This window comes from Plodia interpunctella, chromosome 5 (assembly GCF_027563975.2).
Source record: "Plodia interpunctella isolate USDA-ARS_2022_Savannah chromosome 5, ilPloInte3.2, whole genome shotgun sequence".
Taxonomy (NCBI): domain Eukaryota; kingdom Metazoa; phylum Arthropoda; class Insecta; order Lepidoptera; family Pyralidae; genus Plodia; species Plodia interpunctella.
In genome coordinates this window covers 4,352,754-4,378,687 of record NC_071298.1, presented here as the reverse complement: position 1 = coordinate 4,378,687, position 25,934 = coordinate 4,352,754, and the positions used below count along the sequence as shown (strand labels likewise).

The 25,934-nt window shown below is 35.9% G+C and overlaps 1 protein-coding gene across 18 annotated transcripts in view; it reads right to left on the bottom strand.

Annotated features, from left to right (window-relative positions):
• The window catches only part of mtd (mustard), a 92,516-nt gene that overhangs the window by 17,773 nt on the left and 48,809 nt on the right, over nt 1–25,934 (bottom strand). For 7 of the 18 annotated variants that reach the window (XM_053745733.1, XM_053745737.1, XM_053745734.2 and 4 more), the window contains 18 exons: nt 21,513–21,575; nt 19,657–19,754; nt 16,935–16,996; nt 15,507–15,642; nt 12,505–12,597; nt 11,304–11,407; nt 9,364–9,560; nt 8,262–8,334; nt 7,225–7,392; nt 6,671–6,763; nt 6,187–6,405; nt 5,581–5,778; nt 5,004–5,195; nt 4,063–4,214; nt 2,790–2,873; nt 1,082–1,212; nt 597–759; nt 109–247 (listed from right to left, as the gene is read on the bottom strand). In XM_053745733.1, coding sequence (XP_053601708.1) covers nt 109–247; nt 597–759; nt 1,082–1,212; nt 2,790–2,873; nt 4,063–4,214; nt 5,004–5,195; nt 5,581–5,778; nt 6,187–6,405; nt 6,671–6,763; nt 7,225–7,392; nt 8,262–8,334; nt 9,364–9,560; nt 11,304–11,407; nt 12,505–12,597; nt 15,507–15,642; nt 16,935–16,996; nt 19,657–19,754; nt 21,513–21,575 — 2,365 coding nt within the window. Of the gene's footprint in view, nt 1–108; nt 248–596; nt 760–1,081; nt 1,213–2,789; nt 2,874–4,062; nt 4,215–5,003; nt 5,196–5,580; nt 5,779–6,186; nt 6,406–6,670; nt 6,764–7,224; nt 7,393–8,261; nt 8,335–9,363; nt 9,561–11,303; nt 11,408–12,504; nt 12,598–12,709; nt 12,964–15,506; nt 15,643–16,934; nt 16,997–19,656; nt 19,755–21,512; nt 21,576–25,934 lie in introns of those variants that run through there. The other 11 variants (XM_053745736.1, XM_053745726.1, XM_053745727.2 and 8 more) reach the window with 8 other exon arrangements.

Here is a 25,934-nt window from a genome sequence, read left to right as displayed (position 1 = left end):
ATGCATTATTATGATACACGTAACCTGACCAATATCTTCGTTGAGCCTCAATACTAGTGCTCCGCAGACCATATTTTGGGAATCGCTAGATTAGTGATAAAAACTCACTTTCTGTCCAGGTTTGGCCTCATCGTCATCCCATTCAGTATCGCTGTCAATGAGCTCGTAGCCTTGTGCGGTGACGTCTCCCAGGGGACCGTATCTGTCCGGAACCCAGTGTGTGAGGAACTTGAAGAGGTCGTCCACCCTGTCAGGGGAAAATAAGCTTAGTTATCAATGCCTATCACGCAAAACTATCTATTAATGCTTTTAAGATACAAATTACTGGAACTTCAATGAATGTAACTTTGCCGGGTGGAAACGATGCGTTTTAAGTGTATTATGGCCTTAAGCCGGCCCCGTTAGAAATAAAGATGAGAGGAGAGAGAAGTGGAGGAGACTGGCATGCTATAATGGCCCCAAAAAAGAAAAAAGGGCAGACCAAACTTTGTGTAAGTGAGATAAGACGCCAGGGTAGGCGCCTAAATCGCAGTGTTACAGAAACATGTTATGCCTTAATTTGCACTTGTGTATAACGACGTTTTAAGATGAGTTACCTGTTGCGAGGCACACCGAACCAGTACTCGGGCTTCATGCGCTTGCGGCCGTAGGACATGAGCGGCGTGGAGCGGGGGAGGGGGCGACCGGCCGGCTTGCCCATGCGCAGGCGCAGGTACAGCGGGGGGTCGTCACTGGGCCGGGCCGGCCGAGGAATCAACTCTGATAGAAACAAACGGATATTTAATAACAAGAAATGATACCATAATATTAGTTAGTTTCGGTGTGTGGCCTGTGGTTCGCCTTAGAATAGGCCCACATCTTCTAATGTATGTAGTACGAGGCGACTAAGGGACACGTGGCCTTACCAGCTATCAGGCAACCATTTGATTCCCAAGGAAATCGCGCTTATAAAATCACAGTCAAATTAAGGTTTATTTGATACGTGGACCTCAGGCTGTGGCACCAGCCATGAATGAAACCGGGAACACGCGAAAATGGGAGAGTAAATAAATAGAAGATACGAAACAAAAACAATACGTACTATCGAAAGAAGCGAAGAGATCAGGCATGTCGTCCACTGACACCATGCTACGATAGTCGAGGCGTGGTTGCGTGGGCGCACTAGACGCAGACTTGCTTTGCGAACGGCCAAACCCACCCAGCGAACTTCGCCTGGACACATTAACATTACTATAACATACGTAATCGGCTAATGCGCGGCGTTTCATATAAATAAAAAGAAATGTTTTTATTGACAATATCTTTATCTTATCTGAAATGGGCGCGATGAAAATATGTCAGTATATAATGATCTTATATAAACATCAATAAATAACTATTTTCGTAATTGCCATATCAATATATTTATCTTAATGTAATGTAAACACCAAATATTTTTAGAACATTATCATTACAAAAAGTTTTATAAACAAAGGTACTAGTCAAGACATTTGAGAGTACTTATAACTTGATGTCGTCAGTTTGATTATTATAAAAATATATAAATGCTGTGTTTGAACTCTCACGAGAAATTTGCTAAAACCAGCGGCTTTATTTTAACAACCTCCATAAGCAATAAATTGAATAAATAATCCTGAATAAAAAGGCTGCATTAAAAAAAAACAATGAAATGCAATTAATACAACGAAATTACTGCCACTCCTGTAAAAAATATTTAACCAATTAACAATGTACTAGACTTCGAACAAATATTTTAAAGTTCCACAGTTGATCGAAGACTGATTACTCGATTACTTCCGAGCCACAATTATAGACTTACAAATAACAAAGAAGGCGTAGAAAATACAGTAGAACTTTTAAGCTAAACATGCCAAAACATTTCAACTTAAACCATCAAAAGGTGCCAGAGGTAAGACAGTGTTTGATGATGATGAAAGGTCTTAAAATACCTACCTAGTAATGATAAAATGGAATGAACATGAGAAACTCTGTCTAAAAAAACTATGGAAATTGAATACTAAACTTCCTAACACATATACATCATGCTTTTTATACATAGGAAGCAAAGAACTTTAGAAAACTCTAGAGGTAATTGGTACATAGTTTATGACTTCACAAGACAATAGAAGTAACAACACACATTAAGTGGGTTTTCCTAACTGAGAAGAGTGATTATATATAGAAGGCTAAACGGGTCGACCACGACGACATTGTAAAACCTTCGCGCTTTGACTGAAGTTTAGGTAAGGCGTTCAAAGATATGAAACGGCAAATCGATTAACTGGTCAAAGCAATTTATTTGGAAATTTATTAGATCTTCCACTGGCAGAAATATTATTTGATAATATGTCATGAAAAAACATGTCATATTATTAAATAATATTTCTCAAAGATACAAAATATTAGCATTTCGGAACGACCACTCATCATCATGGACATCAGTCATCATTGAGCAGTGTTGGTCTCTATCATGGCGGGAGAGCTTACTCGTACCATAATTTTTTTATTGGTTTTGCATTATGCAATTTTATTGACCATTATTTTTTAAGGATTGACATTTTATAACTTATCTAAGAGATGGATCACTTTTAAAGTGAATATACATAAATTTTTAAATAACAAAAATCCAAAGATAAGAAGAGGAACAGAAGAATAATAAAAATACAAATAGCAAAAGTACTAAATCAAAGCGGCAAAGTTTTATCCATATGACGTCGTCGTGCTCATCAAGACCAAGGCAACACATTAGACATCGAGTGGCGTGGCGTGGCGTGGCGCACGTAACGTACCCGCTGGCGTCGTGCGGCGCCTCCTCCGACGGGGTTTTACTCAGGAACAAACCGGTGCCGAATTCAACTAAATTCATTGGCGAACTTTACCAACGATTTAGCGTCCACGGTAGCAGGGGAAAAATTTACGATAGCAACATTAATTTTTACATAAGTTGGCTCTAGAACATTTATGAAGAGCCGTGTGTTTAAGGAATAGTCATTGAGCATGTGTATATGTGTGTCGCATGGTGGTGTTGCCAGTAACACTTTTTATAGAATGAGCATTATGGCAGACGTGAATGGAATTCTCCAATACTTAGAGCCTGTTTCACCGCTTGCTCATAAAATATCAGATAGCCTAAATGTAACTTATGATACAAATAAATGCGTTAAATGTTGAATAGGTCTCACTGGAAAATCACATTAGACAGTGTATCTAGAAGTTTGTCACATCGCAATAATATTATATTTTATCAGAAAGTAGTGAAACAGACTAATGTTACATCATCCATCCTATATTTCTGGATAAAATAATAGTGTTGTTATTCCAGTGAGGTCCAGTGAGTCTCTTATAATTTGAATATTATAAACTTTTTGAATAGTGATATATCATAGCTATGCAAGTTATAGTTTACCCAGTAATTTACGTAAGTACTCAACTATTGTGCTAAGTGTGAATCAGTCTAATTAATACGTGCACGACATTAATATAATTTGTATTGACATATGCTCATTGTACATACAACTTTAACGTATGCATTAGGATGAAAATAGAAGTGATGGCAATGTCGAATCATTATTCACTCTTATAATTCTCAAGTGGATGAAAAAAGTGGATATGCGTTGCTTGACATAAAATTATGTACAAATAAAATGTCATAAACTTATACGTTGCAAAAACCCTAAAAGGTGTTTTTCTTTAATTATTATTATAAGAAAAATTACAAGGCGTTCTAATTTATAGGGAAAAAACAAACAGCTTAGTGGGCATGTTAAATATGTTATTTTAAGATATTTAAAATCTGTACATGTATGCGACATCATCATATCAGTGGGTTAAGAGATACAACTTGTGGAAGCACCTTCAATTTCCCACTCTTCAGGTAATTTGTTGACGCATCTTCTTTCTTTCAGAGTGTATTATTACTAATACTGGTGTCATATTTGATTCAAGACGCCTAAATTCATCTGACATTACTTTTACGACTACCTACCGCCATCTAGTTATAAGTTGACACATCATATAATCATATTTACAATACGATATTAAAAATAAAAAACCACAAATTACCTATTGAAAACCTTGGAGAAAACACTGGTGGAGTTGTGGCTGTCGGCTGAAGTGGGTAACGAATCAGATTGGGAGCTGTGCGTGCCGCCAGGGGCACCCTCACCGGTCAATCCTTCCACCCATGATAGAGGGTAGGATAGCCTCTTGAACATCTGGCGAAAAATACTTTTATTTATCAACCTTATTTAACTACAAATAAAACTAATATTATAGATTACATATGAACCTTCTTTCAAACAACTGGTTTCTTTTATTTACAGATTCGCAATTAACTAACTACCTATAGGCCCCGTTTAAACCCGTACAGCGATTAACAGCCAGGCAAATTTCGCCCATAAAACATACCACTAACCAGTGGAGGAGTTAGCGCTCCACGAAATAGGTACCTTATGGAAGGTAGATGTTGAACGTCTTACGCGATTTCCCTTCGTTTTTGCTCGTGGAAATAAGTTTAAAGGCTATTAACCCATCATTAGTCATTAAAACACATCTAGTTATGCACAACGATCGTAATCGTAACAGTTAAAGCCACCATCCCAGACTTGAATTTTATAACTCGTCCGGTAGTAAAGTTTACCGCTTGGGCGTTTGAAATCGATCGAGTTTTAGGTTTATATCGCATAAAACACATTTTGCATTGATAATGAGTGTGTATTTTACACAAATGTTTATGTTTATGGCGAGTGTTAGAGTGATGTTTATTCCGGACGAATGCGATACCGTTGTAGAATTACATTCTGTGTGGGATTTAAATTATTGGTATATTAGGATTGGCATTTCCTCTTTATTACAAGCGTGTCGCCCGTGTCGTATAAAGCATGTGAATTACCTTTGTCAAACTGGATTTCACATAAATTTAGATACCAGTTTCATGAAATCCAATAAAGGGGCCCCTACAATGCAACTCGCCATGTCGCCAGACATATTAATAATGACTTTACCTTATTCTTCTTGTCGGGCTTAGCCGCATCATCCTTGTGCGTATTGCCGTCGAGCGAGAACGAGACAGCTGCTGGTTTTCTCGGGCGCTCTGTTTCACCCAGAGGCGGCGCTGATAATGGCGGCTCTCCACGGGCCAAGCACACTGGCGGCACCCAGTCCGCTGACAGCACAATATCTGCGTCGCTGTACACCTGTGAAGATCATATCCTCCATCTACAAAAATATGTTGCGACAAAGTAGAAGAGATGACTGTTTCATTTCTTATACAGTTCGTTGTATTGTTGCACAGTGTATTATTGAATAAGTTCCGTAATACACTGTACAAGACAAACAAACATTTTACATTGCCCACTAGAACATTTATGATAAAAAGAAATAGCGGTAAAATATGTATATTGAATATCGAAGAACCCTTTGAAAATACCAAACATGAGAAAATATAGGAATACAGAAGATATGAAGTCAGAACCATCAAAATAACCATCGAAATAAAACTCTGCCAACGAAACAAACGACGCCACAAAGAAGTCCAAACCAACATCTTGCACAGTGCCGAAGGTTCTCGCCGTTTCTCACCTCATCGTGGGATGAGAATGACATCCTTTCGACCGATGAATGATCATGATCCATGTGTATGTCGAAGTTCTTTAAGAACTTGGCTGCGTACGTGACGTCACATTCCCAGCGGTCATACATGGAGACGTCTGCCTCCAAGTCTTCATATATGGTGTCTATTTCATGATAATAGTCGTGATCTAGTAAAGGGTGGTGCGCCTAAAAATGTTAGTTTATTAATGGTAAATCAAGATGAAATAAATGGTTAAGGAATGTTAATGTGAATAAAACTATGATAAATTTTATATTTATATAGTAAAGTACACTTGTTATAAACTAAACATAAATAAAACTTATATTATGTGTGACAAAGATAGAATATGGAAAACTTTACCTTCTTAGTAATGTGTGTGAGCCTGCAATCAATCAACACGGGTCGTGGTAAGTTTGAGCTGATTGCTCCGGGTTAGCAGCTTCTGCGGCAGCATGTATTGTTAGCCAATTATGCACAGAATCTTATCACAAGTACTGTCCGTCTCAGTCAAAAATTACTCGCAACAAATACTCACGATTCTCGACACATTCTCCTGTGCGACAATGATCCACTACTACGTATCCTTTCCTTACCTTCTTAGTATTGACCGTGTTGACGTGCAGCAGCGGGTCGCGAATGTCGATGCCGGAGTCGTGGTAGGACAGCTTGACGAGGTGCTGCGCCTCGTCCGCCTCCGCGTCCGCGCCCTCGCCCGCGCCTTCACCCGCGACCTCGCCCGCGGATTCTGCCGCGCTGTCGCAGCGCGATCGACCCGACTCCCCTTCGTCCTTGGGCTCCGCGCTTGATGACACCTAGGTTTGAAGTACCACGTCTTTATCCCTTACTGGGTAGACAGAATCAAGACTTACGAGATTACAATTGTACTTCTCAATTCTACCAACAATACTTTGTTGGCGGCTCTGTCTACCCATGTTACGATTCACAAAAAATGTAATTTTTAGAATTTAAAAAGAAAATAATGAAGTCTACACAGCATATTAACAATATCTGAAATCAGTTAAAAATGTAAGCGACTGGTGTCTGAAATTTTGATCTATACAACTCCCATTCGCTTACCTCACTGCCTTGATCGATCGACATCCTGTCCTTGCTAGGGATGGCCCAGTGCTGGTCCAGCAAGGATTTCCGACGGTCCTCTGTAGTTTGTTGCTGTAATATCAATAGACAAGTTTACGTATAGCAGAAATACACATATTTCAAGTGTGTTTGTAAACTATTTATTGCACAAAAAATATAGAGAAAGCGATAAAAAAGACCAAACAAGGATTTTTTCTAGTCAACCATGTATATGATTCTTTATTTAAAATGTGGAAACTAGTTCATATCAACAATGTATTTATAGACAAGTAAATATCTATTTTTATAGAACACGCAGAGAAAAAGCGCCAAAATAAACTTCACAGTTTGAACAGTTTTATTCCAAAATCAAAAATTACGAAGGTTAAATTTGTCGTTTCGGCAATATTATTTTAGATTTATAATGTTCTTTTAGATGTTTTCCAATATTATTTTTTTTTATTGAAAAGGTTTGCCTACAAAAGAAGATTATATCCGATCGGTAGGAAAAAGAAAGTAGAACCACGTATCTCGCGGTTAAAACGCAGGTGTACCTGCAAAGCCGTGGGTGTGACGAGCTCCCGGTCGAAGGCCTTGGGGAAGGCAGCGCCGCCGCGGTCGTCGTCCGCCCCCTCCCCCTCCCCCGCCCCCTCCCCCTCCCCGTCCGCCTCCCCCACGCCGCCGCCGCCCGTCGCCGCCTGCAGCTCCGGGAACGTTTCGTCCTGATGTATATATGTATATTGCGATAATGGGCATAACATAAAAAACGATGTCTAATTAAAAAAATTGCCCCCTTTCGAAAAAGGATTAATGACGTACTTCAAGCTTAAATGTTTGTCTCCTTCTGTGACAAAAGCCTAATTTGAACTAAAGAATCTTAATAAATAAAAGGGAAATGTATATCAATTGAATGACAAGACACGATAATTTAATGTTAAATAAACATGACTTAATTTTTTTTAGTTCTCATTGAAGTTTGTTAGGGATGCTTTTTGATTCTGAAATAGTGACGAGACTACGAAGAAAATACCGTAAAGGAAAACTAGTTCTTAAATTAAAATTTTTGTAAAAATGTATCCACATATCACCAATTGTGAGGTATCGTAATAATTTAAACACAAATGCGCAACAAAACCAATAATACCTATTGGTTTTATACTAATAATACCTATTTGGTCTTATCATTATACAATGATAAGACCAAATTGATAGATTGAGTGTTTATTTATATATTTTTAACTCTTATTTGCTAAATACGTTTTACTTGCGTAGATACATTAACGTTGTTTTTATGTTTTCTATTCTTACACTTCGATAATACTTGAATGTTGTAACATTGGGTAGTTGCAATTTAATATTAACACTTCTAAAAAGTTGTCTTCATCTTCTTCTTAGCGTGTCGACTAGACTGAATTTGTGAGAACCATGCAAGACCTACGAAACAGCAAAACTAGTTGGTAGTAGCGTCCACTGAGTCGTATCCGAGTTTTTCAGATTCGGTTTGTTTTTGGATTCGAGTTTTTACGAGCACTATTTTTAAAAGTGTTAATATAAATATGCCTAGATATATATATATATATACAAAACTTACTTTGACTAGAAGGGAGTCCTTTCCAGGAGAATGTTCAGATTTATTCATGTAGTAAATCTCCGCTTGCTCAGCTCTGAAAATGGTATAACCAATTAATTTTACTAATAATCTTGTCGAGTCGGCCCGTCAGTCTTTTCGACCAGTATGTGAATGTGACTAAATAGTAAAAATTAAAATTATAATGATATTGTAAACAAGACCGACGATAGACCCATAAGAGTTTATGCCTTTATCGTTGGCCTCGTTTAGGTCCTCCATTAGTGCAGAACGCGGAGAATTAGAACGTAATAACAGATAGATAAGCAGAGTCAAAACACAACACATATGTTTCATGGACAAATACCCAACTCGACTGAGCCGTACAGCTCGCTTAGACAGTCCAGTGTGCACAATTACTGATAGTGCAACAACAAATAATACCTATGAAATATAAACCGAATTATTGCTTCTATTGAACTATTACAAAAATTAAAAATAACCTTGGTTAATCGTAATACAAATTAGTTTTATGTGTAATCAATGATTGCACTTTAAATTTGTTTATGTAGAATTGGATACGGTTTTAATTGAATGTTCAATGTCGATAATTATTTATAGTTCAGCTGTAACTTATCAATTACTTTAAAATAACATTTGTATGAGTACATGCAGATGTTATTTTAAACTAATTCATATTTTTAGTAAAAAATAGCATGTAGTTTTGATATTAGAGATGGATTTTAACTTTGCAGCTGACCCTGGTCTCCGATAAACGGCTGAGGAATAAACCAGACATACGCTCAGATGAAAGAACTTGTGATGAATTTCACATGTTTATATTTTATGCAAATGTTTAGCTTTTATTGACGTTATTTTTATAGGCCTTTTATTATTTTCTGTTTGGCGCCAAGGTTCGACTGGCGTTATAATGCTTTATGACATTGAGTCCACCTATTGTTAACTTTTAAATTGTGAAATAATTTTTACATAAAATATTTTAATAATAAGATAGCAGAAAAATAACTTTACGAGAGAAGAAAATTATGAACAGAAAAAGATCAGAAAAGAGCTACGCTCATGTCTAGTAGTGAGTAGAAAAATGGCAATACACTTATCGACTCACTTGTGCGCATTATGGTTGTCTGGTCCGTGCGTGCGCATGTGCGCGATGTCGTAGAAGATGGCCGCGTTGACGACGTACTCCATGGGCGCGATGACCCCGTACGACTCCGGCCCGTGCTCCATCACAAGCGTGTCCGACACGTTGGGGTCGAACATCACCGCGTTGGGGGTCACTAGCAGCACCCCCGACACGACGCCCTGGAATGGGATAAACAGTTGAGACGGTCACTCAATAGACAAAATTATGGACATCGTCATATCTTCCATTTCGCTCTCGTATATCTATCTAATATAAAAAATACGCTAATGTCATTACGATCTAGACAAATACCTAGCTAATAAGCGATTTTACATTGACCTAGTTTTATAAAGTCATATTTGATCTTATAAGAAAAAGAAAAGCGTAATAGAAATGCACAAGAAGAAACGGAACAACTACTCAATATTAATTACAGACATTCTTTTTCTCTTAACAAAGGACTTCCTGAGAAGCAAAAAACTATAAGCGATTTAAAAGACCTTTTTTATAAATCTTTGTTGTAGAATCATCAAGATTAATGCAAAGCACTTGGTATATAAAGGTTTAAAATAAGTTATAAATTACATACTATTTATTTTTGCCTTTAGTCGGTCAATAGGTGAAAAAGCACTAATAATACACTAATATATAAAACCAAATTCTGAATAAAAATCCATTGTTTATAATCAATTGTATTTCTTTGCACAAAGTCGTCATATATCGTCATAGAGAAATTCGTCATTGTGGATTAGTCGTTAGTGTGGATTCAGGTGACTTTACAGATACATGTTTTTGCTTCATTGTAGGCACCACTTTAACAATGTTCAATAAATTAAAAAGTCAAATGTTTTGCAAATGTATAATGATTAAATGTGTAAATAATTTGATTATTTCAGATTATAATCATTTATCGTTACATCACGATTTACTACGCTCTATCTACTTAGCTTTTTGAATAAAAAGGCATTATTATAGTTAGAAGTACCTACGCACAAAGAAATGATAAAGAAAATATATTGTTTCCGTAGAAAATTAATCCGAGGGCAAAATCAATAATAACATACAATCAATAATAAATAAATGGTGTTATTGTAATGACATTGCAATATATACCTACTTAAGATCTTTATGGTGCAACAATTTATGAAGTTTTATGAAATAAAATTTTTCATAGATAAAAGTATAATGCTCATCTTGCATAAAGATAAAATATGTCGATAGAGACCGACACATTTAGTCATCAACAACGATCCGTTCCTTGTGAGTCACAGAGTTGATGAAACTAGATAACTTTAAGATTGTCAATTTATTATCATTTTTAGATTACTATTTTGTCACTTGTTATCATTTCTGTATAACTCTTCTATCCTATTGACTAATCTTTGAGATATTAATGTTAAAAATACGAACGATCTACTAAACAATAATTTTAATGCTCAAAAATATTATATTTACCAGTATGAGACAAGAAATTCTAATTTTATTAGTAACTAGCCTTTGCCCGCCCACTTCGTCCTCGTGAATTTCCCGCGGGATATAATACCCACGTCCTTCTACCTCCTACTAAGTAATTTGAAGGTTGAAGAAGGTTAGCTCAAGAAGATATTTGGGTAGATGAAGCATGTAGAGTGTAGTATAAAATATAAACTGTGTATGAGTGGGAAGTAGTTACTGTTACTCAATAACACAAATTTTGAAGAAATGTTGACCAAGTCGGTATTCAGGTAGAATATAATTAAAAATAGCACATAGGGATTTTTTTATTCCGAAACCCCGACAACAGCAAAATCCCGGGGCGTAGCAAGTTTACATATAGAGATTTATACAGACTTTTTGACAATTGACAAGGCCATCACATGGCTCCTTCTATTCCAAATTAATATAATTTGTTTCATATTTTGACTCTGAAAAGAAGTACAGACCTGTCCGTCAGTGATGTGCCGCACGTTAATTTTCAGGAACCTCTGCGGGGCGCTGCTGCTGCTGGGCTGTTCAGGGGACACGGGCCGCAGGCTGTCCAATATCTCTGTAATATTATAATTATCCTATGAGCTTCCCAAATCAAGTTACGTATGAAAAAATGTCTGGCCTTGCCGTCTAAGTATGGCAAAAGGCGTAAACCCAAAAGATGTGCTGAATTGGCTTCAAAGAAGATATGCTTGAGATGACAGAGAGAGATTCTAATGAACTTACAATAAACATTTTTAAATTAATTTGTGTCTCGTCTCTTGTTTCCGCTAAAAAATTAAGCTACGATCATCACTCATCATGGAATAATAAACAGGTAACAAAAATAACGAAAATGTTCATTGAATAAATTTCGTACAGTTTCTCAGTTGTTTACGAACGCGACCTTCTCCGCTTTACAATGCTTGTTAGAAAGAAACAAAATATTTGATTTATGTAACAGAAAATATTACGCACATAGCTATGGCACGAGTAGCACTTTTACATAGAAAAAACATATCATTTAATAAACAAAATGGAAAACTATAAATAAACAATAGCTTCGTAATTGATACAGTCATCCGCATGTCATGTTTTGCTACATGGACCTATATGCCACGGAACAGCGGTAAATATGTAATGAATTTGTATAGCCTGTTCACTGTACAAGAAGGATTAGTGGACGATACGCTTCAAGATAAATTTACATTATTTCATGGTATTTACGAAGTAGGACAGCCTTGACGGCACAATACTGATCCTTCCATAACCGATTAGCATTTCAAAAATGCTTTTTAATGGCTACAAAATGATAAAAACTGCGTTTAAATAGAAGTACTGGTAAAAACTATGCTAATTATTCTTCGCTGATATCTAATAACAGAGGCAATATCCACAATAGGTAGTTACATACCACAAAGTTGCAAAATGCTTAAAAAATCTACATACAAAATTGTGTCTTTAGCTATAGCTGTGAATATGTATAAAACATGATATTTTATAATAGAAAGATAATAAAACATGATCTTCAGATCGCGGTGTTACGCGGTACCGATATATAGTGTGTGTATATATATATATATACTACTTGTATATTTTATAGCTTAAATATTGGAAACATTTTCAGTTCGGTAATAACAGGAAAATTATGTACCTAACCTCACAGGTATTGCTTACCTTTTTCCTGCGCCGGCTCACTGGGGGCGCCCGCGGTGGATTCAGAAGTATTGTCGCCGCTCTCGGAGGGCCCGTCCGAGTCCTTGTCGCCATCTGGAACCGCAAACGAACATGTATTTTAACAGCTGTTGTTGTTTACGCGCCCGTCACGCTATGCCGCAAGAATAGCCGAGCAACACGAAACACTAACAAATATACATCGCACCTTGATACCAGCGCTTCAGGAATTCAAAACTGAACATTCTTGATTGTATACGTCAAAAACATTATACTGGCACACTTATCGCACTCGATAAAACCAGCCCCATTATCTCTGTTGGAACTGTATCGCTTGTGGCGTACAAATTGATTTCAATGCTGTTTAATAGAGAAGTGCGCCAGAAGTTTTGTTGTGGTTTAAAATTAAAACAGACGTAACGCGATCGCGCCGCACGCCCGCCTCTGTGCTCCGCAGTTGTCGACTGTCGTAACATTTGTTTGCCGTGCAAATAGGAGAAAAATTTGTTCCATGGCGACGTCATGAGGGAATGAATAACAGCAAGACTGATTGTGCAGTTGTTTTAAGTGAACAATATAAAACACGCATGCAACCAGTGTTATCGATAACAAACATTTTCTTTTCACATAAAACAGATCAGATGAATGAAATATATAATTCAAATGCACAATAATCTGATTCCTATTTTACAAGCCGTAACAAATGCAAATGAAATAATATGCAAATATACTACAGTATATATAATTAGACTACTCGTATTAGACTAGACACTGACGAAATTATTCGGCAAACAAATATGCGAGTATTCTGGTCATCGAATATATATAATTTTTTTATTCAGACATCTTGGCAAACAATACATTTGATAAATAATGACCAAATTCTTGACAAAAAAAAAACAATTTCACAACATCCTAATTGAGCATTTACCATAAATTACGATATAGCTAGAGACAGTCAAGTGACTTGGAACGATTCAAATGAATTTTCCAGCTGCATTCTTCTATAATTTAGACATTAACAAATTGGCTTCTATATTCATAAAGAAAAAATACTTAAATAGGTACGCGATAAAAAGAGCAAACGCATATAAACCAAAAGATAAAATAATTATTTAAAAACATAATATACGCCAACTTAGGGTTTTCTTTAATATAAATTGGAAAATTGCTGTGTACTCCGAAGGTCACGTTACAAATAGTTTCTCATCCGAGCGATCAGTCACGGTAGACACTCGCCTCAAATGCAACGACACCACTTGACCGTGAAGCTGTTTAGTTGAGAGACGACTTACAGAATTTTTATAAGAAAGTTTAAAGTATTTTGTAACCCCAAGTATGACAAAGTGTTATTATCGTTATGATAACAGTATTTACTTACGAACAAGAATGTTTACCATAAATATTTCAGATTATTGGACTGTGTATTTCTCCCTCTCCCTCACTATTAAAAGCGGAGCTAATTAGAAACTGATATCGGGCCCAATTTCAAAATCGTGTGAAGCGCAGTTCGGAAGTGTTTCGAACAACACGGGAAAAAGGGGAATGGCTTATGGCATAAATCGAAAGAGGCCTACACCCAGCAGTGGGATATAAAGGGCTGGCGATTAGGTTCTGACTCGGTAAATTTAGATAGCTACATAAATTGTCACTGGTTGCATTCATATAGGATAGGAAATGCGCTTGGAACGACACCAACTATGCTGATTAGTCTACATTGCTTCTATTATTCATCAGACAACGCCGTCGGATGCTACGTCAGAGGAACAAAGGAAATTAAACAAGCTAATGTCTCGGAAAAGCGAGGTAAAGGCAACCTTACGGCTCGTTTGCAAAAATATAGGTTAAATAGGGTTGAACTGTGGTAATTTTAGGATAAAAACTAGTATACTTTGGTTTCATACGTACTTTTATTACGTGGATTGCCACACATTTGTAGGTACGTGAAAACTTCGGAAGTAGGAAAAATAAACCATTTTTAAAAAATGTTTGTTGTGTTCTGTTAATTAATGTAACATTGCTTTTTTGTCTTGCTCTAAACCGAATATTCTAAGAGAATAAACAATTTATCTGTGTTATAACACAATATCAAGTATGACCCACATTCTAAATAAGTTTGTTTTTGTTTAACAAATGTTCAGTTGGAGCCATGACATGAGGAATATCTGACAAAGTATCGTCATGTTATCATCACTATCACATCCTTGGCATTAGCTCCGCTTATCTCGGATACTGAAAATAGATAGCAGGTGCTACTTATACAATAATTAGTGATCCTCTGTAAACAGTTGCTTTTACATTAAGGCACTGTTAACACGAAATTCACATTTATTTATCACAGCACTTATTGTATTTCTTCATAGTACATACAAATATAAAACAATGCCTTTTATTAACTTAATAACAAATTTAGAATGATTCGTCATGGAAAATTATAGCTAATATTTTCTAATAAAATATCTAGTGTGAGTTAAGATGTTTTTTAAATAGCTGGTTTTCGCTAATAAATAAAAGAAATCGATGAAAATTGTGGCGGCGCCAGTGTGCGGGTAGATCACACAAATATTCTTGTTAAGAAAATGGTCACGTCAAATATGAAACATAAATCCATTGCGCTGTTTAGATACTTAATAGTTTCCGTATTACTATTACGTTTCAAAGGCGACCTAGTTTTAAGATTTTCTATGTTTTATAAATGAAAGGAAAATAGAATACAAAACGAAATTCTTTATAAACTCGGTCGCTTGAAAGCGATATCTCTTTTATCTTGATTTTTGATAAACGAGATTCCAAGAAATATGATATTAGATTTCCATAAAATAATTTTCTCCAAGCAAGCTGCAAGCTCATTTTATTCTTTTTATTTTTGAAATAGTTTTGAATAACTTGAATAAGAAAGTGCGTTCATTATTACCCCAATTCTTTTAAGCAATAGTATATCTATCCTAGTACTTTTAAGCAATAGTATAGCTATCCTGTATTATTGTTGTAAAATGTTATTTTACCTTTTCTCTTGTCAGGTACGAGGAGGGTTTGTCCGGGGAATATGAACTGCGTGGCGAGCCTGTTCAGCTTGGTCAGTTCAGAGGGCGTGGTGTCAAATCGTGCCGCCAGGGAAGTCAGGGTGTCACGGTCACGCACCTAGAACAGACATTATGATTAACATGTTTTCTATATACGGAGTCAGCCGGTCTCATTCATACTCCTTTGGAGCGATTGAGATAGACGTCTGGGAAATGATTCGGCCCATATTTGTGATACATTGTTTATTTTATACTACTAATGGATTAAGTACCTACTAAGACAAAAACTACAGGGACTTTTAAATTACTAGCATGCAGAACACCAGATGGAAAGCAATTTGGACATAGGTTGAAGCAGTAACAGGCTAGTGAGTTCAGCACATCTTGGATTCAACTTTAGATTAGAGAAATTGCTGTAATCTGAGGCAACGTATTCTGTAGCTAACTAAGAGATTCCTTATCCATAAAACTCTTGCTTGTAATTTTCTTGTTTCAAAATTGAGCTGTTACCACAGGAAACCAAAAACCCAGCTCTCATAATGTTGTTGCCAAGTGCAATGTGACGACCTCGGTGGCGCAGTGGCAAGGTTCTTGCCACTGAACCGAGAGATCCCGAGTTCGATCCCCGGTCGGGTCATGATGGAAAATGATCTTTTTCTGATTGGCCCGGGTCTTGGATGTTTATCTATATATGTATTTGTTATAAAATATAGTATCGTTGAGTTAATATCCCATAACACAAGTCTCGAACTTACTTTGGGGCTAGCTCAATCTGTGTGATTTGTCCTAATATATTTATTTATTTATATTTAATGTTCATAATTATTTCCGGAATATTCATTAATTTTATCCAAATGAAACATCTCTTCTGACATATTGACGAGTCCAGTTTGAAGACGACCTTGAGATTTATTGCACGTACAATTTGCAGCATTTAAATTAGAAAATACTAGTCGAGTGTGGTAATTCCAATTGGTGGAACAAATATCTAGATATTTTATGGATGAATAAATGGTTTACAGTCCATTTCCCGCAAATATTATTTTAATAATTATCAAAATAACATAAAATCGGAAATGTGTATCTAAATTATACAAACAAATATATTTTTCATATCTGATGAACGTGTTTTGTATATAGTTTAAGGCTCAGGCAGTTTTAAAATAACAAAAATTGTTCTTTCTTTATTCGTGATGACTTAAAATTTACATAATGTTAATATACTTCCGCGGTATTTACGAGTATTCTTATTGTTCTCTGCTAAGCGCTTCCAATGAGAGTGACGATTGACGACAGATTAAATCTGTTTTCTGCGATGTTAATAATTTACACTCCAATTATATTGGCCGAAAATTGGAACATATCAAATAATAATATGCTAGTATAACTCTTGAAATAATTGACACTTACCGTATACGTCATAGTTTTGATTGGAGGCGGTGGGGGCAATCTTTTCACGTGTTCGTCCTCGTCTGAAACAAGGTAATAGTTGCATTATTTATATTTAAGCATACATGAATATAAATTTAATAATTTAGAAATTCAAGCCTAATAGAATTCAAGGAATAATTAAATTAAACCGAAGGCACCTTACTTAAATCCATCACACGCATTATAATTTACACCTACACACATATCTAATATTCCTAAAATTATTTACGCGGGTTTCACTTCACCTGTCCCTACATTTCCATAATAATCGAGCGCCTTGAACTTAGCTCAAGCATAATATAATACGACAGGTTGCTATTCGACGAGGACAGGCGTCGAGACTCGAGAACCTAGCTTTCTGAATAACAGTTTCAGACGTTCAGAGCCAGACTATTTCAGAAATTCAAGCTCTAGCTCAGTAATGGCTAGATTTCAAGCAGAATTTCTGAAATGGTTATATCCGTATGATCTAGTTCCCGTACTGAAGCGATGCCAATAAATGAATGTGGGATGTCTACGGTTTGATTCCCAGCACTTGCTTATTTTGAGTACTATTTTTTCATCAGCTCTGCTTGCATTGTAGGTACTCTTATTACTACAGAGTAACACATTTTACTGCTTCCTGCTGTTGACTGTTGATCTTAATTTCTTACAGTTTATTGAAAAAAATATACCTACCTATATAAAATTTATTTTCTCATGTCAAAACGTCCGAAAAATACGCCGACGATAATAATATAAAGTATCGTGTTTATTCAGTAAGTTTATGAACGCATATATTAATCATTGTCAAAATATAATATTTCACATTAAAAATCAACAAAGTTGACGTGAAAAATTGTAATTAAATTAAGTATACTACATCAATCTATCATAATAATTTTATTAGTCGTCGGCTAAAATTTATTTTATAAATCACGGGATTTGCCGCAATAACCGCGGGGCAGCACAAACAAACATGGATTTTAACTCATTTGACTGGATTAATTTATAGATGTTTCACAGCCGGATGCCGTTTTACAACTAGGATGTTTATTTGGAAAATAAACTGGTGCCAAAGTAAGTCTCACTCAATCTTTATCGGGTGTGTATGACTGAGCTTTTAGATGTATGGCCGAACCAGAGCGTAAATGTATATCTACGAAAATGCTATGAAAATCACAAATAAACACTACTAAATTATAAAGTTATAAACACATATGACTAGCCTGTCCCCCCGACTTTGCCCGCGTGATTTTCCATGAGAACAGTACGTTTTATTCGTGAAAGTATTCATCGTTAGATGTTTCTTTTTTTTCACGTAAAATCTTAAGTTTTCGTTTTCGAATAAAACTTGGACTGGACGGGACTTCTACCAGTCCTGCCGAATATGCAATAAAATGGCGTGATTTCACTTTTTTAAAAGTGAAATTGACGCGGTCGAACCCGCGGGCACAAGCTAGTTACATGATTAAAATATTGGAGTGACGTTCTGATGGAATTGCTGACTTTCAACTTGTGCTACAGGTATTGAAACCGGATATTTCCTGTGAAGGTTGTTCAGGCTGATCGATTAAAAAATATGTAATCATTTTAGTTTGTCTATAAATTCCAGGACACAGTTTACGAAATCAATGTTATTTATTATTATTTATACCGAGCCATCAAGTGTCCCACTCCGAATAATTGTAAGAATGAATCATGATTGAAATACATTTTGCAAAATAAATTGTGTCTATCTGTATAAGAATTTCTTTTTCTAATGAATAGTTTGTATGCATAGCTGGAATACCATTCAGTTTATAGAGCATATACATTGCTTATAAGTATAAATTCATTCCCTTGTATAATATATTCGGCAGTCGCGAGCGCGTTATCCAAGAGAACGAAAATACGCATGCACAAAAAGTCCTCGAAAGAAAAAGTTTAATCCCTAAAAATCTGAGCAGCTGCGGCCTTCAAGCATCTTGTAATATAAATGTAAATAAACCAAATGTATATCAAAGGGAACGGTGTTTGAATTTTAATATGTCTCATAAACTGAATAAATCTCTTGAGGACTACTAGTTCGTGGTCGATACGTTTAAATTATATGAAGGTATTCTCGAGGCTTCTAGTCGGCTTATTATTTTTCTTTCTTGTTGATCGATGCTGGGCCCTTGCCAAGTTGAGCGACAAGAGTTTAAAGTATTAAAAATTAAAAAATACAGACAAATTAATCCTCAATGAAAAAATGTTGTGACTGACATTTACATAATACTGCACGTAAAGTTACCCAACATTGACATTATGTCACGGCAATAGTTTATACCAATTGCATTTGAATATTTGAATTATTATTATTGTAGTACATTTGAGAAAGGGTTGCATTAAGCTTTTAAACCGCTACTTCTTGCAAAAATAAAGCCTTTATTGGATAAAGTTGGTTGGTTGATTATATTAACGAGAATAAACTACATGAATGGATAGAGGTAGATTACTGCCGATACTTGGAAATTTCAAAGCCAAGAATGTGCGGAAAACAGAACTTTTAGCATTAATGCAAATAGAAGCAGACGCTGATCGAATTCAGACCATCGTCCAAATATGAATTAAATCGATATAATTTTTCTTTATAGTCATACGAGTCTTGTACTACGCAGCTTATTTACAAATACTACAAGGTGGACGACATTTCCATTCATGAAATATGTTATTTACGGCACAAGACAAGACCACTCACCTCTGTGCACGGCATCGAACCTGCCCTCGACCTTGGAGCGGAGAGCCTCCAGATCGAACGGCGCGCCGAACCCATGGTCCACCGACCGACTTTTAGACCTGAAACATGGAAAATACATATTAAAAATATTTATCGAAGAGGAAAATTAAACTATCCTGGGATCCGCACGTGGAATAATGGATTGACAATTGGACAAGATTGTCTACAAACCCGATCTGTACTTGTGAACCTAGTTCAGTAATTCACTAGAATCAACAAAAATACAAAACCACTTACACCACAAAAAAGAAAGTTAATTTCAGGTTCACGATATACGTATGTGGAAAGGAAAGCTAATTTGCTTCCCATATTCGTACAATGTAACAAACAATATTTCCATCGCGGGCGGTCAGCTGTGTGTGGCTGTGACTGGGGCCATGCTGACTCAAGCTGTAAACATTTGAGGTCGCTGCTCGAGTAATGAGCTAGGCAACGTCCCAAATAACCCGATACAAATAGAACGAGCAAATGACCAAGCCACCTTATCTGCTGATTGGTAACTAGTCGGGTCAACTACTTTGTTTTGAATTGAAGCCTCTGCAACTCCGGCATCGAGTAAAATACGTTATGATAGGTATATAATATGTATAAAATGGACGATTATCAATTGAAATCAAAAGTTATGAATAAAACAACGGCAAGCGATTTATTTATAAGCGTATAATATCGCAACGACGATAATAATCTAGATGCCAGCATCTGATGCAGCTCAATGATACAAACTTACATCTTGCGTTGTAGCTTGAATATGCCATGATACGGAAATGTCATCACACATAACTAACTATACATCAGCATACTGTATATAGCTTTCAAATGACATAAATGATATTTCGGTCCATCTCATAAATGTGCGCCGACAGTGACTGAGCTCCATCGGGGAGAAAAATGAGATAATTGCATAACTTTATGAGTGTTGGACAGGGATGCTCGCAAAGGTCAAAAGTCATAAATTAATTAGTTGAACCCATATTCAGTCAGTGTTATTTAAAATTATATATTTAAATATTTCACTATATTCAAAGAAATTTAATGTTAAATTATTATAGTTGAATCGTCATTAAATGCTTGCTTGTCTGTTATTGAATTATTTTGATATTATAGTGACCTCAGTTTTATAATAAGTTATGTCGCGCGTCTAACAATATTCAAGCAATCAGCATTCTTCAAGAATTTGTAATGCGCATGTGCATAGATGTCGGAATCGGAACTAACATTGTAGCTATAAAAATTAAGGTCCACCTTGTATTCAATGCCAAACGTAAGTACCGCGATTATTATACTATCTTGTATAAATCTACTTGATTTTTATGAAAAGGCTTGGCAACCGGTACATTTGTCTCATCGACGTATTATATAGTGTCTCCGAGGCAATTATAGTATAATGGAAATATATTTTGAAGATATGCGTCTTGTAATTGGGAAAAGTTGATGTCCGTGAGAAAGTCGTTTTTCATTGAGGATCCCTGCATGATGTTGGTTTATAAATAGACGGTAACTAACAACTGTTAAGATAAGTTCACACGTGATTAATGGCTCTTTGCATCAAGAGGCACTCGTGTAGAAGGAGGCCATCATAAACACCCACCTTTTTGACTCATTGTGTTTGAATTGCGGAACTGTTGCAATACACAACTACTTAGATTTTATATCAGGCCGAGAAATCTTTGATTTAGTGAATTAATAGAAGTTCCTGATAAAAATATTTAGTTTATTCTTCGTTCGGCCATCACATTTGACCAGATATCTAATGAAGGGAGAACTTATTTTATATAAATAAAAATAATTTGTAAAAATATGTGCAGTGTGTTACATACCTCTTGTAGGACTGGTCTATGCTCTCCGCGCTTCTCGACAGCTGCTGCGAGGCGCGCCTAGACCTGCATGCAACAGACACAACTAGGTACAGGCAACATGCATAAATAATTGCAATACATACAGACAACTACGGTGAACTCATCTATCAAATGAAGAAATTACTTGTAAGTTGTAAGCCGGCGACGCAACGTGTGTCACACTGATCAAATGTCGCAACAGCACAATGTTTTTTTTTATGTCGCCAGCCTCCAACTTGCACCACTGTACTTTAAACAGTTGTCTGAATGCGCTGAACTGAATAACAAGTTGATTTATTAAATTGATTTTGTGTTTCATCAATCTGACTAATTCGATAATATTATAGACCGCTTGCCTATAAATAAGTAATAGTAATAAATCAACTTGAAACACAGTGGCAGAACATAAAAAAAATTGCAAAATAAAATGCCACATCGATGCATGCGATGGGTACCTCTATACAATATTAAAATCATGCAATGCCGAAATAATGAAGGACAACGTTTATATGAAAGTAGTTTGCGCTCTTGACATTTACATAATAAAATTTAATTACCTCTTAACCTTATAATAGAAATTAGTTGCGAAACGCTTCACATTTACTTTAACTTTAACGAGTAAAGGTTTTCAGTTGTTTTTTCCCCTAAATCATGATTTGCTCAGTGTTCTAAGTTTATTACTATAAATACTAATAATTATAAATATATTAGGACAAATCACACAGACTGAGCTAGCCCCAAAGTAAGTTCGAGACTTGTGTTATGGGATACTAATTCAACGATACTATATTTTATAACAAATACTTATATAGATAAATATCCAAGACCCGGATCAATCAGAAAAGTTTTGTAAAAAGATGTAAAAAGCCGACCAAACGCAACGAATAACAAGCCACACAAGTGATCCAGGATACTACGGACAGATGTCACGACGGTCGACTCACTATGGACAGCTAACAAGCCTAGACCGCGCAGACAGTGCGTTTTCGATTGGAAGCATAAATACAACCACCGACATGACACCGTCGGAGCCGTGCGGTTCCCCAGGCGCAACATCTAGCCTGGCGGTAAGATCTTCCCTTTGTGACGGTCGAGCATAATCACCTAGCTACCGCTACAATTTATTACACTATGGTATTTAAAATCCATTACTCCAAACTATACTATACTACTGAAATCGAAGTCGACTGGAAGAAATTGCTTACAGCAACAAGGCCGTCTTAGCGCATATAATTTGTGTTATGTATACAAATGTTTACACGACCTCGGTGGCGCTGTGGTAAAGTTCTTGCCACTGAACCGAGAGGTCCCGGGTTCGATCCCCGGTCGGGTCATGATGGAAAATGATCTTTTTCTGATTGGCCCGGGTCTTGGATGTTTATCTATATATGTATTTGTTATAAAAGTATCGTAGAGTTAGTATCCCATAACACAAGTCTCGAACTTACTTTGGGGCTAGCTCAATCTGTGTGATTTGTCCTAATATATTTATTTATTTATTTATGTATAATCTGTTAATTGTGCAAATGGTTTTGTATTGAATCTAATGACATAGACAACTCTAAACCTGCCAACGCAACTTCCGAGACTATTATTTGGTTGATTGAGACCAAATTTAAAAATTCTGTTGTTCATCACGCTACTACATAAAACTATATCGATAAAGAAATCTCAATGATCTATAGTAATTTATGATGTTATTAAATTTAATGATCGATAATCCTTCATGAAGTTCCAACATACGAGCGTTCATGAAACATTGCTGGCGTGTGAGCAATCACTGTCAAATCAAACGCTTCCACGAAGTTATTTACGAGTATAGCAGTGGTCGACGCGGTCACATACACACATCAAACCACGCCAGCGGCTCCCGACAGCTCCATGTACATCTATACATTAGCAATAAACGGACATACAAAACATGTTGCAATTAATTTAATGGCTATTTTTCAGCTCGCACCAACCACGCAGCTGTCGCCAACTTGTTTTTGTTCTCTTTGCTTTCAGTTCTAAAATTAAATATTATGCGTACAACTAAGAGGGATTTTCTCAATAAGAATATATAAAAATATAAACCGAGGCAGCCAACAAGACCGCGGCTTTTCATAAGCTCAGCGTAAAGCTCGACCTACGACTAAGAGCTGTAACTGTAATTACATAAATTATTAGCCTTAATTTAAAGAAGACATTTAAGTTGAACGTTTCACGTTATATAAACGCAGCCATCGAGCTCCACCCGGAACTTGGGGAGGGTTTGTGTACCGCCAGGGCTGGGTGAGCTGTGAGTCGTGTTTTTGTGTTTGTGTTGGAGGGGTCAGGTAACACTGGTATCTGGAATGTATTCGGCAAGACGCGGGGATCGCGTCGCCCTTGACACTGGGCGGGCGGGCGCGGACGCCAAGCCACCACTCTACTTGTGTATTTACAAACAAGCACATACGCTGCTAGATATTATCGCGTCTAGACTTAATATTGTGAACGCTAATAAATATTTTTATTATTATTACACAATTATGGATTTCGCTATGAGAAATTATTACTCGAAGATTTCAATAACAAAATGTCGTCATCCAATATTATCGCTTTAGCAAACTGCAAATGCCCTTGTGTTTATGGTCCGTTAGTTATTGGAGATGAAATGTATTTTCCTTAGCGGCTATGTCATAACATACATATATACGATAAATCGTATTCTCAACGAATATTGTAGAACATAAAATAATAAGTTTTTTGTATGTTTCAATAATCTCATAATGAAATTTAACAATGAAACAACAATCAAATTGCAACTGTACTTGTTAAATCGCCATAATGTATTAAAAAGAAATAAAAACTAAGAAATAGGGTGCAGCTAATTCAAAAATATCGGTCAAGTTGTTAAGCTTAAAAACTTGGGCATAATAATGTAACTAATTAGATACGAGATTTATTTCACACTAGTTGGTTATGATCCTGATTTTTTTTCCGAATATGGCAAAAAATATTACAGCTTATTTTTGGGTGTAAAAAATCGATAGCATCTTTTTCTCAATTAACAATCTCCCTCCGTGCTAATCCTAAGATCCTAAATAACCTGATATTGAATATATTGAAATAAGTAATCGTAAAAGTCATGAGCCATGGCCATATTTTTGGCCATTTAGACGGCTTAAACTAATCTCTATTTTATTTGAGAAAACTAAAAGAACGAAAACGAATCAATCATCGAGAAAAAGTATGCAATTGGATCAACTATGAATAAACACACAATGGTTGTTTTCAGTGGGGCATTGTTATATTTTTTATACAGTTGACAGAGATAGTGTATTATTAAAGAACCTACAACAATACACATTAACAATAGAGATAAATCTATTGAGAAGCTAGGAAGTGTCGTGTTGGCGTATTGGACGAGGTCGTTGGACTGGCGGAGTTAGGGTTGTCAGCATTTCTACATCTAAATAAATATTTTAATGCTATAAAAAACACTCTGCTCTTCATAAAATACAGTAGGTATATCTAGGAAAGAGAAAAATAAATAAAGACTTTGTATTATTATTATTGATTTCTTCAATTATTTTAGGTACAATATATATTATATATTTTTTCAAATAACATACTAATTTATAAGTAAAAAGTAATAATAATTTCACACTATGAAATGTAACTAACACTAACATAACTACACTAATAAAGTAATATATTTCTTACTACAACTTTCTTGAAACAGCACATTAATAAACTCAATAAGACTTGATAAATATTTCTGCTAACTCGTAATTTTAAAAGTAACAAGATTAGTCAAATTTAGTTTGGATAATTAATATGGGACAAACATTTTACAGATTTCTTTAGAACCCGTATATATTTCGTCATCCAAATCAGTTGCGAAAATTTGGCTGGTATTTAAAAACATTCTATATAGTAAGCAGACGTGAAATATACATGTGGCAACCCTATGTGAAGTGTGTTACAAAATCTCGCGGGTACGCGCGTGTGCTCACGTAGGACAAAAGATAACGCTTTTCATTTCATTTTACTACTGCGGTTACCGCGGTTCGTACGAATTATTATTTTTTCATATAAGTGCTTTTCTTCATTTTCTTGGATCGCAATAAAGATGAATTCACGACAAGAACAAAGCGACTTATGAATATGAATACAGTTATTAAAACCTGTTTTGTTTATTTATGACAAGCCTGCATTATTTACAACTTGATTTGAATACTTAATTAGAATTTATCGAAAGCATTGTTGTCGAGTTCAGAAAATACAATAATGTCTACGCCGACCATTTTTTTAGACATTGCGGCGTCAATTGGCAGTCAATGGGGGGCGTGGCGCAGGCGCAACTGTCGATGACATTATCGGCGCAATATCATAAAGTTTGTTTTTTTTTCTTGATCTATCAACAAAATTGTAACA